The sequence below is a fragment of the Melospiza georgiana genome, chromosome 21, assembly GCF_028018845.1.
Source record: "Melospiza georgiana isolate bMelGeo1 chromosome 21, bMelGeo1.pri, whole genome shotgun sequence".
In the NCBI taxonomy this organism is placed as follows: domain Eukaryota; kingdom Metazoa; phylum Chordata; class Aves; order Passeriformes; family Passerellidae; genus Melospiza; species Melospiza georgiana.
The window spans coordinates 10488221-10503174 of record NC_080450.1 but is presented as its reverse complement, the minus strand read 5'-3'; the positions used below and the strand labels follow the sequence as shown (position 1 = coordinate 10503174).

The 14954-nt window shown below is 48.4% G+C and overlaps 1 protein-coding gene across 13 annotated transcripts in view; it reads right to left on the bottom strand.

The window, feature by feature from the left end:
* CACNA1G (calcium voltage-gated channel subunit alpha1 G) overlaps nt 1-14954 on the bottom strand; it is a 148418-nt gene that overhangs the window by 51050 nt on the left and 82414 nt on the right. For 7 of the 13 annotated variants that reach the window (XM_058038608.1, XM_058038616.1, XM_058038617.1 and 4 more), the window contains exons 13-19: nt 14684-14798; nt 13850-14005; nt 9567-9635; nt 8651-8677; nt 6707-6800; nt 5937-6124; nt 5170-5616 (exon numbers count right to left, since the gene is read on the bottom strand). In XM_058038608.1, the coding sequence (XP_057894591.1) occupies nt 5170-5616; nt 5937-6124; nt 6707-6800; nt 8651-8677; nt 9567-9635; nt 13850-14005; nt 14684-14798 (1096 nt within the window). The remainder of the gene's footprint in view (nt 1-5169; nt 5617-5936; nt 6125-6706; nt 6801-8650; nt 8678-9566; nt 9636-13849; nt 14006-14683; nt 14799-14954) is intronic. The other 6 variants (XM_058038609.1, XM_058038612.1, XM_058038621.1 and 3 more) reach the window with 3 other exon arrangements.

Genomic DNA, 14954 nt, shown 5'->3' with positions numbered 1-14954 from the left:
CTCATCAGGTGCTTGCCTGAATCTTGTAAGGTATTTTGGGGAATTTTTGTGGGGTATTTTAATTTGTTTGATTTTTTTTTTTTTTTAATAATATAGAATGCTTAGAATGCTTATGTCAGATGTTATAGAGCAGAGGGAGAGATTCCTGCTGCTTGCTGGGCAAAGCCCTGTGTCCATGCACCACTGTAAAGCTGAAGAAATCACTTGAGGCCCAAGTTTTGGTCCAGGAACACAACGGTGATCATCTGCCTCTCATTCAGCATGAACAGATTAGATGGGAGATTATAAAGCCAGAAGGGAACACCATGGAAAACCTGACCTGCATGAATATATGGACCATCCAATTCATGCAAATTAATTTCTACTTGAAACCACAGCACATCCTCAGCCATGCATCCTCATGTTACAGGCTGTCTGGAAGGTCATTTCAGGTCAGGAGGGTAGACTACAAAAAGCCTGAGCCAACAAGTCAACCAAAGGCATCAAAAATTGGATGTCAAGGGGAAGCCTCATCCTGGCTGCAACAACTGATTTAACTTTATCACCTTCTCATCCACAGACCTCCAAAGGAAAATCAACATCTTTAATCCCACTGGCAAAGCAGTGTTAGCACACTGCACATGGACAACCATTAAAAGCCAGGCCAACACCTTGCTCACCACACCAGGGCTTCCCCAGTGCTTCCACATCAAAGCACCAGAAGATAAATGCACAGATCAGTGTGTGCACTGTCACCAGAGTTCTTTGCAGATAAATAAAAAACAATTCTTGCTCTTTCATAAGCCTTATTTCTCTGCTACCACCTGAGCTTGGATGGGCAGACCTAGAAATAAAACTGCATGAGCTCTTTGAAGCTTCTTCTAGAGATTTCAGGGCCGGGAGGCCACAGAGGGGTGTGAAGGACAGCACAGGAATCACCCTCACCCCAGGAGCACCTGCACCCCAGGACTAAGGTACTTTTACTTATTTCGTCTAGGAAACAGGGAGGGCGGATTCATTTTGAGGCAAACTGTTGGCACTTGAAGTACTCTTGACTGTAAAAACGGGATTTGTTAGAGTAATTGAGCAGAGTGGAGGAAGTGCTTTCTCTTCCTACAGACACCCAGACTGGGGTCTCATTAGTGATGGAGAATAATTGGTGTAGTACCTGTTTTAATGAAAGTCCTTAGTGACAAACCGAACCCTTCAGAAAATTAAAATCACCTTGGCAAATAAGAAGAAAAGTTTTAATAACAAAAAGTTAGAGTTTTCTACCCTGCTCCTTCAGCCATCCATTCTTCCCTCAACTTCTACACACACAGACCATGCACAGCACACCAGTGGGGTTTTGGTTGTCTTGGATGTTCTCACATCCCTTTTCCAGCTTCAGGCAAAGAGCCAGAACCGCTCCCTTGTCTCTAAACTGTGTTTAATAGAGCATGCATCCTTGGGGTTGTGTTATCCCTTTAAGCTGCCTGGTTAGTCTAATTATCCATAGATTTAACAGAGGTAAATAAATGGATAAAAATCAGGTGTCTGCTCAAAGCTGTGGTGAGAGCAGTGATTGCTCCCCTAGCCTCTGGACATGGAGTAATAGCTACGACTCAGTCCAGTTCATTTTGTGAGCTGGAAGGTTTCCAGAAGTATCTATTATTCAAAGCAGTTCTGGTATTTATCAAGGGGATTTGTAGTGAATGGTAATGCGTCAGCAGCACAGAATGATTCTTTATATTCTTTTTGTCCAATTTTAATGCCAGAGATATTTTGGGGGTTGGCTAATTGTTGCAGCTTGCAGTTAATGGGCTAAATCAGATAACAAAGGCAAAAAGTGATCTCCCATCATGTGTCTCCATTCAGAGAGTTACAGTAAGGGTGAGCACCAGGACTCAACTGGGGCTGCAGCAGGGTGAAGTACATCCCCAGAAATCTAAACTCAGAGGAATTACTCCATATTTCCACCAGTGGAACAGCACAGGTCAGTTAGCTTGAGCCAGAAGCAAGGTATTTGTGAAACAAACCCAGAGTGTTTCCAGCCTGAGCCCCGTCCAAGGCTTTCCCAGCGAGGCCGAGGCAGGCTCCAAGTGCTGACAATGGGGCTGGCTGCTGTCAAAGCTGCACTAGGGTCAAAGTAAGACATAAATCATGTGGCTTAAATCACATCTATATTCGTTCATAAACCACACCTGGACAGGATGAACAAAGATGTAGGGGGGAGAAGAAAACTGACCTTTAATTCAGTTGCCAGTGACTGGGACAAAACCTCCCTGGGTGAGCCCACCCAAATCCCTCCCCAGAGGCAGCAGGAGCAGGGATGCTGCAAGATGCTGGGTGCTAACAGGCAGCAGTGGGGATGAAGGCCTTCCATCCCACAGCAACGAGAACTGCTGATAAATAGCTGCTTTTAACATTTTGATTATTTTTAGGAATTTCAGATATTAATGCACTTCTGAGGGTAGGATGAAAGCAGTTGGCAATAAAAGATGACTGATGCACTCCTCAGAGTAAGGGCAAGGCTTAGATTTATAAAAGATTTATTATAAGGATGGGGGAACTGCTGAAAAATGCTCTGTGAGTAGCAGAGGACCTCCAGGCAAGCTGGAAGCTGCACAGAGACGCTTGAGACCTGATTATTTAATTTTAATATGCAACAGGGACAGGCTGAGAGGGCTTGGGAGTGGCTGGATCATATGCCACAAAGAAAAAAGTGGAATAGGCAAAGGAAAAGGAGCAGTAATAGTAAAATGCAGTGAGGTTTTGGAGAGGAGGGGACACATTGGTTGCATATTCAATATTTTCCTTACTTTCAGCTGTGAGCACTGAGCAATTTTGGTAGAAAGCACCCAAAAGCCTTTAAAATTCAGCAGTTGGGAACAACAAAGACTTGGCAGCAGAGCCCTGATCCTGGTCACAGCCGTGTGAACCCAGGAAAGCTGTGGATCTCTCTCTCTCTCTGTGAGAGACTTCTTGTCTGCAGTGATGCAATACAGAACAGCCCCTTGGTTTCCTGGTTCTGGGGAGAGAAGCTGCCAGGGGCCTGATTTTGTCCCCTCAGAGGGATGGAAATTCAGAATAAAGAAAATCATCGAAGAAATAAAGAAATTCATGGAAGGCAGCAGAGCTTCACTAATATGAGGGTAGCCTGGGAAATCCAGATGAAGCCTTTGCTCTTCCTTTAATTTCTGCACAGAGACAATCAAATCCAGGCAGCAAGGAGGGATGCAAAGCTTTGATGTAGAAGGGCATATTTAGGATTACTTTGATCTGAGTAATAGTCAAGTTCTTCTCCTCTTTTGTTCATGGGTAGTTTTGTATTTCATTTTTTCAATTTAAAATGCATTTCCCCCATCCCCCAATTTTGTTAAGGCTAATTTATGAGCAGAGTTTCTCCCCAAATGTCAGGAGGGAAGCCCTGCAATCTGGGGACTCATTTTTCTAATCTAAGCAATATCTTCTCATCCATCTGGTTTACTGATTTGCAGGGAAGACATATTTCAGAGCATGGGAAAGGCACCAGCTAGCTGCAGGTATCCCATTGTGGCTATCCCATGGGCTAGGACACAATTTATTTCCCTTATTCTGTCAATTCTCCCTCTAGGAATTTGCTTCTGACCATTACATGGGAGGATATTAAGGTGATTATACCCTCCATAGCCTGACGTAAGTGCACAGAGGATGGTGTTTGGTTCATGCTAAAAACAGATGATAAAAATTAAAAATCTTATTCACTGGTTCATTGTAAGCACTGGCTGGGAGAGGAGGGACACATCTCATCACAGCCCAAGGGGGACTGCTGGCTCTTGATCCTGAAGGGACTGGTGGGATGATTGCACCAGGTAAGCAGATGTTGGAGCATGAGGAAAAAAATTCCTAGCAAGCAATAAGGAGCATGGTCTCTTCAACACTTCTAATAGTGGGGAATTTTCCAAAAATAATTACTGCTCCTTTTCTTAAAAAATTCAATTTATTTCGTGGAAGTTAAAAATCAGGTTAGGACAAAGAGTAAAAATCCAGGCTGAGGATCCACGCTGGAGATGTAATGGGATAATGGCTTTTTGCAAAGGCTGTTCACAGCTGAGTGACTCCATTCTGCCAGCACTAACTCTCCTTCTCCTCCTGTAAGGAACTCTGGAGTCAATGCCACCTTTCACATCCCTTCACATGATCCCAATTCCAAATTCATTCAATAAAGTCAGAGAAAAAGAGTAAAGTCATGTCCAAATCTGCAGCTTTCCTGTTCTCAGAACAGCCCCTGCTACCATCATGTCTCTACCCAAACCACATCTACTCCCCCAAAAGAAACAGGGGATGACACATCAGACCATCACACCTTTACAATCTGGGAACAAGGTATAATCAAACAAAGAGATAACCTGGAACAAGCAGGAAACACTCCAAAACTGGCCCCAATGCACATGTGATAGCCAGAACTGTGACACCCTTGTGCCCAACTCAAGCCCCATTCTGCCAGTCAGGCAAACAACTTTGGAAAAGCAGCCAGATTCTCATTTTTTCCATTTAAGATACAAACATCCATCTGAAAAAAGGACCAGGAACCCTGATCCCTTCCCTGCATTTGCAGTATTTTCAGCTTATATTTCCTAAATGACAATTTTCAGGCCTGTGAAAGAGACACTCGTTAGTGAAATGCCTCTTCAGATGGAAATTAATGCAGAGCCTCTGAAATTACCACCATTGGCACTAATTCTGCCATGGGAATGGGGGACCAAGCCATGCTCTTTCTTTGCCTATAGAAGTTTTCTGCTGCTGCTGGTGTGGGGACAGAAAACTGAATAACAGTTGGAAAGCAGGGAGACTTACCTGTTTTGTTTAAAAAAAACCCAAAAAAAACCAAAAAAACCCAAAACACCAAAAAACAAAATAAACCCCAAAAACTAACCCATAAAAGCATATATTTCAAATAGCCTTCACTCTGCATGATTTAATGGAATCTGGACAGTTTTGCCCTTATGTCTCCATCATAAGCCATCTGATACCACATGTAATACTTAGATACCAATCCCATTTCTGAGAGCATCCACTGCCTAGAGACCTTCTGAGTGACTCTTGTCTGGTCTCATGGTGATGGTGAGACCTAATATCTCTTGCACTCACATGTGCGCCCCTGAGGCAGTGACAAGCTTTGTTTTGACAAGTCACAAAGCCCAAAACGAGCACGTGGCACTTCCTTACCATGCTACCTTCATCATCGCCCTCATCACCATCCTGGTGGGGCTCATCCAGGTGGAGCTGCTGCAGCAGCAGCCCCGGAGATGTCCTCCCATTGCAGTCCTGGTGCTCAGAGACAGACGTTCTGGTGCTGTGCATGCTGCCGGTCCGATACAGGGAAGGCACCTGCAGAGTATCCTGGAGGTCAAAGGACCCTTTCGTTTCCAGCGACTCCATGCGGTGCGGCAAAGAGCCATTGAAGCTGCCGGCCCGGCTGGAGCGCTCCTCATCCGAGCTGTCGCCTTCCTCGGAGCTCTCCTTGCCCTCCCCGGACAGGAGGGAGCGGCGCTCGCCGCTCTGCGCCCGGCGCTTGAGGCTGGGGGCGCGGCCGAGGCTGTTCCAGCTGGAGCGGCGGCTGTTCCAGGCGCTGCCGGCCCGCCAGGGGCTGTGCGGGGAGCTGCGGGCGCTGGGCTGCGGGAGGGACAGCGACAGGGAGCGCATCAGAGCCCAGCCACCCGCCCCGGACCGGCGGGACGGACGGACAGACAGCGACAGGGAGCGCATCAGAGCCCAGGCACCCGCCCCGGACCGGCGGGACGGACAGACAGCGACAGGGACAGCGACAGGGAGCGCATCAGAGCCCAGTCACCCGCCCCGGACCGGCGGGACGGACGGACAGACAGCGACAGGGACAGCGACAGGGAGCGCATCAGAGCCCAGCCACCCGCCCCAGGCCGGCGGGACAGACGGACAGCCCCACGAACACCCGCAGCGGGAGGTGGTGCGAGTACCGGGGACTTGAGCTCATGGGCGGCACCGGGGTCCGTGGAGACGCCGCTGGCCCGGCGGGACTCGAAGCCCTGAGCCGCGTCCCCGAACACGGCGCTCTTGGGCATGGGCATCGGCGTGGCGGCCGTGTGGATGATGAGCGGCGGGGTCAGGCTCTTCTTCAGCTCCGGGTGCTCGCTCAGGGCCATCACTGGAAGACACGAGCGGGTTTTTAGGCGTCTCACCTCAAGGGGGAACACCGACAGCCTGCTCGTGGGCAGGCAAAGCTGCTGCGCAGGGAAGGCTCTGCTCTGAGCATCAGGGAGATGTGGGCCAAAAAGCCCTTGCGGAGAACTGGGTCGTTCAGCCCAGCAGGGGGATGTCAAACAGGAATGGGATCAGGTGTCGATGGGATCAGGTGACAATGGTAGAGGACAGCACACTCAAAATGTCACCTGCAGCCTCCTCAACCTCCAATTAACACCCACCAACTCCAGCCCTGGGAACTTCCTGCCCACCTCCTCCATCCTCTTTCTCCAAACTCCTCCAGCAAAGACACTCCTCAAGCCCAGTCCTCGGGCTTAATGGGGAAATTAACAGTTCAAATGCAATCATGTCTCTCCCTGCCTGCATCCCACAATCCCACCCCAAGCCTGCTGCAAAGTCAAGCATGACTCAACTGGGACTACAGCAATCCCTCCAGGAGGGGTTTTTCCTTTTGGACACACTGTTTTCACTGCAAAGCAAGGTTTCTGTGGAAGGCCCTGTCCTTCCAGGGTTAGTTATTACTCACAGGCTGGATTTGACAAGTTTTTCTTAGGTTCTCCCTCCTCTTCCAGGCTGTGGGGGAAGAGATCCCCCTCGGAATCAGACTTGGAAGCATCACCCTGGAGCGAAACAAAAGGCTTCAGCAAGGAGACTGAGCGGCCACAGTGCACGGACAGCCCTCTGCAAATATGGATTCCCGTGTCCAACACCACACCTTACAGATCCACTGAACTTGGTACCACGATGCAACATCACCTTCCACAAAATGATGCATGCACAGGTTTATACCACAGACTAATTAACCTCCTATCAGGAAGATGGATTGCCTTTGGCTCTGAACACGGTCCCAGAAAGGGATCAGGAGAAAAACCAAACTATTGCTTAATTTTTGCTGCTGGAATTGCATATGTGGCAGATGTCAGGGAAGGACCAATACTGATGAACAATTTGTGGACAAAAGATGATCCTACTAATCTCTCTGAATTTATACACCTAAAAGTCTCTGGGTGTGGCTCTTTCCAGTGATGCTTTGGTGGAGCAATCCAGGGTTCACAAAGGGCACAACAGACCCCAAACTCCCAACATGAAAAACGTGACGTGTCCATGGACGCCCCATCAGCATAGAGAGGATCCAGGTGGCAGAACCCAACCTCGACTGCCACGAGGGACCCTTTCCCTCCCAGCTGCCACACACAAGAGGAGCAGGAGTTTTGGGGATTTATGCTGGATCATTTGGGAAGTTTAAATTCTGCTGTCTCATTTCAAACATTGGTGGTTGAGCGAGGCCTGTCTCCCGTGACAGGTACCCATCCTCAGGTAGAGGAAGATGATGTTGATCATTGTTCTCTGTGTGGTGCCTGGGTTCTTGCTCCGTCCTGTGGCACGGACCCTGATTCTGTCCATTGGCACTGCAGAAAGGCACTTAGGGTGTGGTATAGTTAGGATACACCTAAGAGGGGCAGAGGTGCTCGCCAGAAGGACTGATACCCATCCAAAAAGAGGAGGATTCATGGCTGAAACCACTGCTCTGGCAAAGGGCACCAAGCCCTGACACAATGGAGAAGAGGTGGGAAGGTGGGGGAAGATGCTGGGATGGGAAAAGCCAAGCAGATCCTCACTTCAGCAGTGAGAGCCCAGGAGCCCCAGAAAACCCCACCAAGGCTAAGCTGCGTCCACAGGAGCCCTGGCCAGCACTGCTGAGGTTTGGTGCTAGGGTACCCATTGATTGCAAAATCTCAGAAGGACCCCAGCCTGGGACAGAAGGAAGAGATGAATCCAACACATGTCAGTGCCCCATACCTCATTATTAAATAAAACCCCAGAGGGATGAGCCCCAATACTCCTCCCATATTTAGTGTGGGGTCACTAAACTATTAAAGATATTTTTTCCAGGCAGGCCGGACACTCAAAGATATTTTTAAGGCAAAAGAGAGTGTGACATGAAGTGTTGGCTCAAAAATACCCTGAGGATTCTGGACTTCTGTGCTTTTCAGGGAAGCTCCTCCTGCAGGATGCAGACTGAGAAGGTCAGGAATGCACCTTGCAAGGGGGAGCAGTAAAGTCAGCCTGGCTTGAGCTTTGCTGGAGCCAGATCCAGTCTCTGTGTGAGCAGGGGCTCCAGCTGGCTCCAGGTATGCTCCCCACAGAGGCTCCCAGCTCAGCCTGTCAGCAGGCCTGCCAGGAATTACTCATTCTCCCTGATGGGTTATTAAAAATAAATAAATACTGGGAAGAATTTCACATTATTTGTATTCCTGGAGTGCTCTTCAGCAGCCCTAAGGAAAGTTTTAAGGGGGCACAATGAGACGTGTGCCAAGACGGAAAAGCAGAGCTATGTGGGGATTTCCCACCCCCTTCCCCAGCACCAAACCCCACGAGTGAGGGCAGTGAGCATCCCCTCCCAAACACCACGTGCCAGACTCGGGACGGTGCAGGCAAACATCTCGCAGCTGGTGCTGCTGCCCGTTACCTGTTCTTGCACTCCCAGTTTGCCTTTCTGGATAGAAAAGGGGTTATGAGAGAAGAGGGAGTTAAAATCCTTTTGGGAAATGAGATAATGTCAAGCTGGGCCAGGCAGTACGACAACTAAACCAGCCTGTACCGAAAGGGACTGACACACTGGGATATGAGGGGAAAGGGCTTTTGGGCTGAGGAAAAAGCCAGGCTTCTTGGAAAAGACAAAAGAAAGGGAAGTGAGTGGTAAAAAGAGAGATGAGTTTGGCAAAAGGGTGAGGTTTGTGGTGCGCTGTGCTCCAGAGATCCACAGCTTCCTCGGACGCGACCAGGACCGTTTCACATCCTGTAAGGAGCACTGGGCTGGCAACCTCAGCATTCCCACAGTGCAACTGCTGCTGTCTTACCCTGTCCTGCAGAGCACAGGACTCCCACACACACATCAACACACTCACACCTATCAAAACAGGTTTGATTCCAGGTCCCTTCACTCCTAGGCATCCTCCCCCACCTGCATGAGGGAGCCTCGCAACGCATGCCCTGCAATCAGCATGACCATCCTCATCCTCAGGGGGGTCCCTGGGATGTGACTGTGCCGTGGAGAGGCTGTAACATCTCTTGGGGAGCCTTCCCCAGGGCAGGCATCCAGAAAGGGGTCAGCGGGACCTGCTGGCTGGAGCCACATCAGCCACTTGGAAGCACCCACCTTAATTTACCTGGGTCCCTCAGAGAAGGAAGGGACTTAAAATCAGGGCTGACTCAACAATGAGGGTGACAAAAAGGAACAAAAAAAAAAACCAAAAAAAAACCACTTCCAAAACACTCAAATAGATCCCAAAAGAATGACAGCTACTATGAGAACAGCACCACAGAGTGTGACCAGGCACCACAAGAGAGACAAGCACGGTGGCAGTGGGATGTGCTGTACGTACCCCCGACGAGTCGACAGGCAGCTGAATACAGCTTAACTGCCCACTCGCTTCTTCTCGCTTGGACATCTCCTGAAGGAGAAACGGGGGGAAGGAAGAGGGAGGAAGGGGAAGGCGGGGTTCAATTTTCAGTTTCAACAGCAGGACTGAGTGGGGAATCAAAAAACACAGGAGAAGAGGCAGGGAAGCAGAAGGGAAGGGGGAGGAGGGCAGTGTGTGGCTACAATGGAGAGCCAGGCACTGGATCCATTCCACTCAGCACAGGGAGAGAGTGGGATCTCAGGCAGAAAGAAGCCCTTTGAAGGGACCAGCCTTATACCCTTTAAATTAAGTGTTTAGAACAGAGCTTGCTTCAGCTCCTAAGTGATAATTGTGCTAATGAAACACCAGCTAATTATTGAAAACATGATTTTTTTTTTGCAGCTGTATAATAGCATCTTTATTTATTATGCCTTCATTAAGCAGCAATGGAGGTTTTTAATGAATGTTTGATTAACATAATATCAGTGCTCTTGCAGGTGAAATACCTAGTTTCAGGAGCGACACAGTCTGCTGTGAGTTCAGATCCGTGCTCAGTCCTGTTAGTGGAAACACCCATTTGAATCAGCAGTTTAAATCAGGGGTCGGCAGCCAGGGGGGCACAGCCCCTTCCTGGGAAATCTTGCAACACCCATGACCCCAACATTTCACAGCACCAGAAGCCAGCCTTTCCCTGCCCACTTGGAAAACAGACATCATTTTTCACCTTGTTGTGTTTCCCCTTGCTCAGGGGTGGCTCTCCCAGTATTCCTCAGCATTTTTCAGCAGTGTGGCAGTGCCTGGCCCCATCCCATGGGGCAACCAGAGGTTCCATGCTAAAGCAGTAGGGCACAATTTATCCCACCAGCTGAATTTCTTGCCTACACGGCAATGGATCTTTTTTCTGATTGCTAAATTGTGACAAAACTCATCCCAGCCTAGGCTGGGTTTAGGGACTTGCCTGCAATGTGATGGACACTTAACTTAAAGTCTTTGCTTGTAACAGAGAGAGACATGGAAAAGCCATTGAAAGGGAAAAGATGGAAATTTTCCTTTCACAAGGAAAATCCCACTGAAGCCGATAAGAACGCAACAGGCAAGGGGAGCAGGAAAAACACCATCCAAAATCCCCCCTGCAGGAGAAGGCACTGTTCCCTTTGGTGAAAGCTCAGAAGAAGTTGAACATCTGTATTTCCCCAAGGATGCTACCTCTAGAGAGCAAGTAGTGTCCTGCAGAGAAAAGGATGGAGAGGCTGCAGGACCTGGGGTGCCAGGGAGGGAGCAGGGCACAAAGGACAGAAAGGATCAAACCCACGAGCGAGGACGGATGGGCACAACAGGACACAAACTGGGAGGATTACCAATGGAAAAATACACCTTGGAGATAACACTGTTAGGAATTCCCTCAGGAGAGGAGCTTTATGCCTGACTAAGAGGAGTCATTCCTTGCTTCAGAGAGAAGTCTCCAAGGCAGGCACCAGAGTGGTCACGCAGTAATTTCCAGTCAGCAGCTCAATCAAACGGAGTCCCCTGCTCACCTTCCCCGCATCAACACCAGGGTCCAATCCAATCAGGGAATGTGCAGTCAAAAATAACCACATGGCAAAAAGTCCTGCCTGTGCCTTTTGCACAGTCATGGGAGGAGCTGGTTAAATGAAACATTCCAAATTAAAGGAATTAATTCCAAATTAAAGGAAAAAAATGGGGGGAAAACCCCCTCCACCTCAATCCTGCAAAATATACTGCCCTGTATTTAAAGTTTGGAAGAGGCCCTTTTAGTTTTTCAGCTGCTTATAGTCATCTGCTGCCTGGCAACCGAGGCTGCAAAGCCATGCACTAAAATTAACGACGTGTTTGTGGATTGAGGAAAGGTACTCAAGGACCAGGGAGATAAAGGCAGCAGCCCCAGGATTGTGTTTCAGCCCAGAAATCTGAAGGAGAACGGAAAAAAAACCCCCAACAAACTCAACTCAGAAGAGTCAAGTGCAGACACGGGCAGCAGACGCTGGGGTTTGTTTACAGCGAGAGATGATCTCTCTATTAATTCTGCTTAGGAGAGGATCCTCTGTGCTGGCTTGCAAAAACCAGAATGTGATCTGTTCACAAAGCTACACACCATCAAAGCTGAATAAACATAAACCAGCAAGGCCAGACCTGGAGCCTGACCTCCAGAGACATTCACTCCCAGTCTGCTGCAGGAAACCTGGGTTGAGCCAAGGGCTCTCTTGGAGCCATTGCACCTCACTGGATGAATGCAGAGAACTCAGAATAACAAGGATGTGGAAGGAAGATCATTATTAAAAAGCTATCATTAAAGCCTGAGATATAAAATAGCAATGTAATCAGAGTCACAGATCATAGATATATGGTGTGAGTTTGTTAAAATTGTCAGGGCAGAGCAGAACTGACAAACCGGGTTTGGTATTTGGGGGCTGCACTGGTTCCTGGCTCCTGCGCTCGCCTCAGTACTGGCATGGGCATCACTGCCTTCAGGCTGTCCCGTTGCTGTCCCAAATCCAAGCAAGCAATTTACACAGCACTTAAAGCACATTTCAGCTTACACAGAAATCCTGGAGCTGGCTTGGACAAGCCCAGTGCTGCTCTGGCAGTGGAGACATGGGGCAGTTGATGGGGCAGCCCGGCTGCAGAAAACAGCCAAGAGCAAATTTGAGGAGTGCTGCAGGCACTTCCCTGCCTCCAGGGGAGCCATACCCTCAAGGACATCATTACTGGAATAGAACCACAAGGCATTAAGGCAGAACGTGTCTTTTCAGGGAGTTGCACCATGGCGCAGCTGGCCACCAGGCAAGGGATAATTTGCTGCCCAGGAAGAAGCGTGCTGCAGTGCTGGAGCAGGAGCATCTCCTGCATGGCAAACCAGACAAGCCAAGGAGCAGAGGAGTCAGCCTCCCTTAAGGGCCAGGGGCTGGCAAATGGGCTGCTGCATTTAAAGGCTGCATCTTTTCTCTGCATAGTGGGTGCAGAGATCCAGGTGATCTCCTGTGCTGGTGACCTTCAAAGATCAATTTGCCAGACTGAACAAAGTTTGGGTTTCGAAGCTGTCACCAGGAACAGACAAGGACCTCTTCTCACTTGGGCAAGGGAACATTTTTGGTGTTTGAGAGACTGAGCAAAGGAACATTTTGCTCTTTGAGAGAACCCAGCAGTGATTGTCCCTTTGGCTGAATGGTGGGGGACATTTACAGACAGAAACAGCTACAACAATAACAATTAAAAAAGAAAAGTACCATCATGGAGAGAAAGAGACGATACAAAAGAAAAAAATTATTCTTGCTATGTCCTGGTATGACTCCATTAATTTAACTCCAAACTTCAAAAATAATAATGATAATAAAAACTGTTCTGTTGGTAGGGTTGCAGGATATCATAATACACATGCAACAAAACTCAAATATTTATTCATCCCAGAATGCTTTAAAAAATCAGAGATAGTGTTTAGAAGCACAGCCCATATAAGCAGACCCCAGTGAGGAGTTTTAGGTTGTATTTACCCCTCCAACCAATGCCCCAGACAGGGTATAGGGGTCCCCTCCCCTTATGGGTGTTCTTGAACAGTTGGAAAATTTCTGCAAGGAGCAGATGAGCATCACATGTCCCCCCCCTCTGAGGGGTACTAGGTGTACCCCTGCACACCCACACCAAGCTGGAGAATTGGATTGGCAGTAGGATGGAAAAAAAGGTTGAGCTCAAGCCTACATGCCCCCTCAAAGCCTCCAGCAATGCAGGATGCCTCGTGGAAGCTCCCATTGTGACGAAGCAGATGGCAGAAACCAGAAATCATGTACCTTAAAATACGCAGAGCATTGCAGGGCTGGAAATTGGAAGAGCTCCATGAATGCATACCATGAAAAAAGATAATCGTGTCACTAATCTCTTACCAGCCTGTGTAAGTTTTCAGGAGGGGCCTTTAATCTGGATGACAAACATGGCAAAAACTGTTTCAAAGGGACTGTCATAGCAGTGATCCCATCCGCAGTGCCTGACTCACACCTCAATTCCCACTCCTGCATTAATGCTAACAATGCCTTTCATTTAAGCCCTTCATTTAGAGGGTTTGCTGTATTTAATTACGCCATGGCTACAGAAACAAAAAAAAGTAAAAAAATAAGAAGACCTAATATTTTACCCCACTTTTTTCCCATACCACTTCTGTCAAGGTATTGCTGTCCACCTCAGAAATCAGATTCCAGGATCTGGAGGTCCTAAAACTTGAAAAGAAAGCAAAGGCACAAGCACGAGGACATTACCTCTGTCTGGAAACCCTCTACCAGGATGGCCACCAGCAGATTAAAGAGAACATAATTCCCAAATGTCATGAGAGCGATGAAGTAGAGAGCAGCCCAGGATGAGGTGGAGGCCATGCCATTGTAAAGGACCTTGTTCCAGTCTTCCTGCGTCAAAATCTGCAGAGGAAGAGTATCAGGACTGTGGAGATACTGGAGGATAGCATGCTGGCTATCCACACTCTGGATAGGCCAGACAAGCATCCTGCTTTTAGGGTTTCCACTGTAGCTGTAACCACAAGAGGATAAATCCCTTCTGAGCCAGAGAAGAGAGAGAACCAGAGATTCCCAACCACCAGCAAGGACCTTGTGCAAATTGCCCTGTCCCCCATATCCAGGGACAGCCATAAGGGAGGATAACATGGCACTGGTCAGACCTTTCCTTTGGTCAGCCAGAATGACTGAAAGTCCTCCACAGATCCCAGGGTTAAAGGGCCCAGAGCTGCTAGAACAAAACCCTGCATATCTCAGCTTTAAATAAGATTCCATTATTTGTCAAAATACTGTTACAAATGGTCCTGATCTCCTCCTTTCCATCTCTTCCCTCTATATTTACTTTCACCCACCCGGTCCATGCCCTGCAAACACAAGAGCCTCCTGACTTGGCAGCCCCTCCTCACCAGGGTACTGATTTAGGCTGGAAAACAGCCTAAAAGCCCCCATAAACCTGCACTTGTGGTTTTGGGTCATCTTCTTTCCATGGCATGGAGCTTCACTAAACTCTCTCGGATGCACTGGAAAACAACCCCAGTCTTTGCAGTCTCAAAACGCCCATCAGTTGTATTTTCCATTTTGTACCTGGAAAACAGTGACGATGGCCCAGAGCAAGGAGTCAAAGTTCTTCCTGTCAGGCAGAGTGTCGCCGTCCCGCTCTGAAGCGAACTTGCAGCCAAAGAGGTGCATGCCCAGGATGCTGCAAATGACAGGAGGCAGGGGCTCGACAGTAAGACCACCACACAAGTCAGTAATCATACAGCAGGGCGACTCTCTCCTGATTTCACCTGAGCTATTCCTTTTTATGCTTTTTTAAAAAAGATGGATCCTTTGTTCGCTGAAAAACACACCTTGA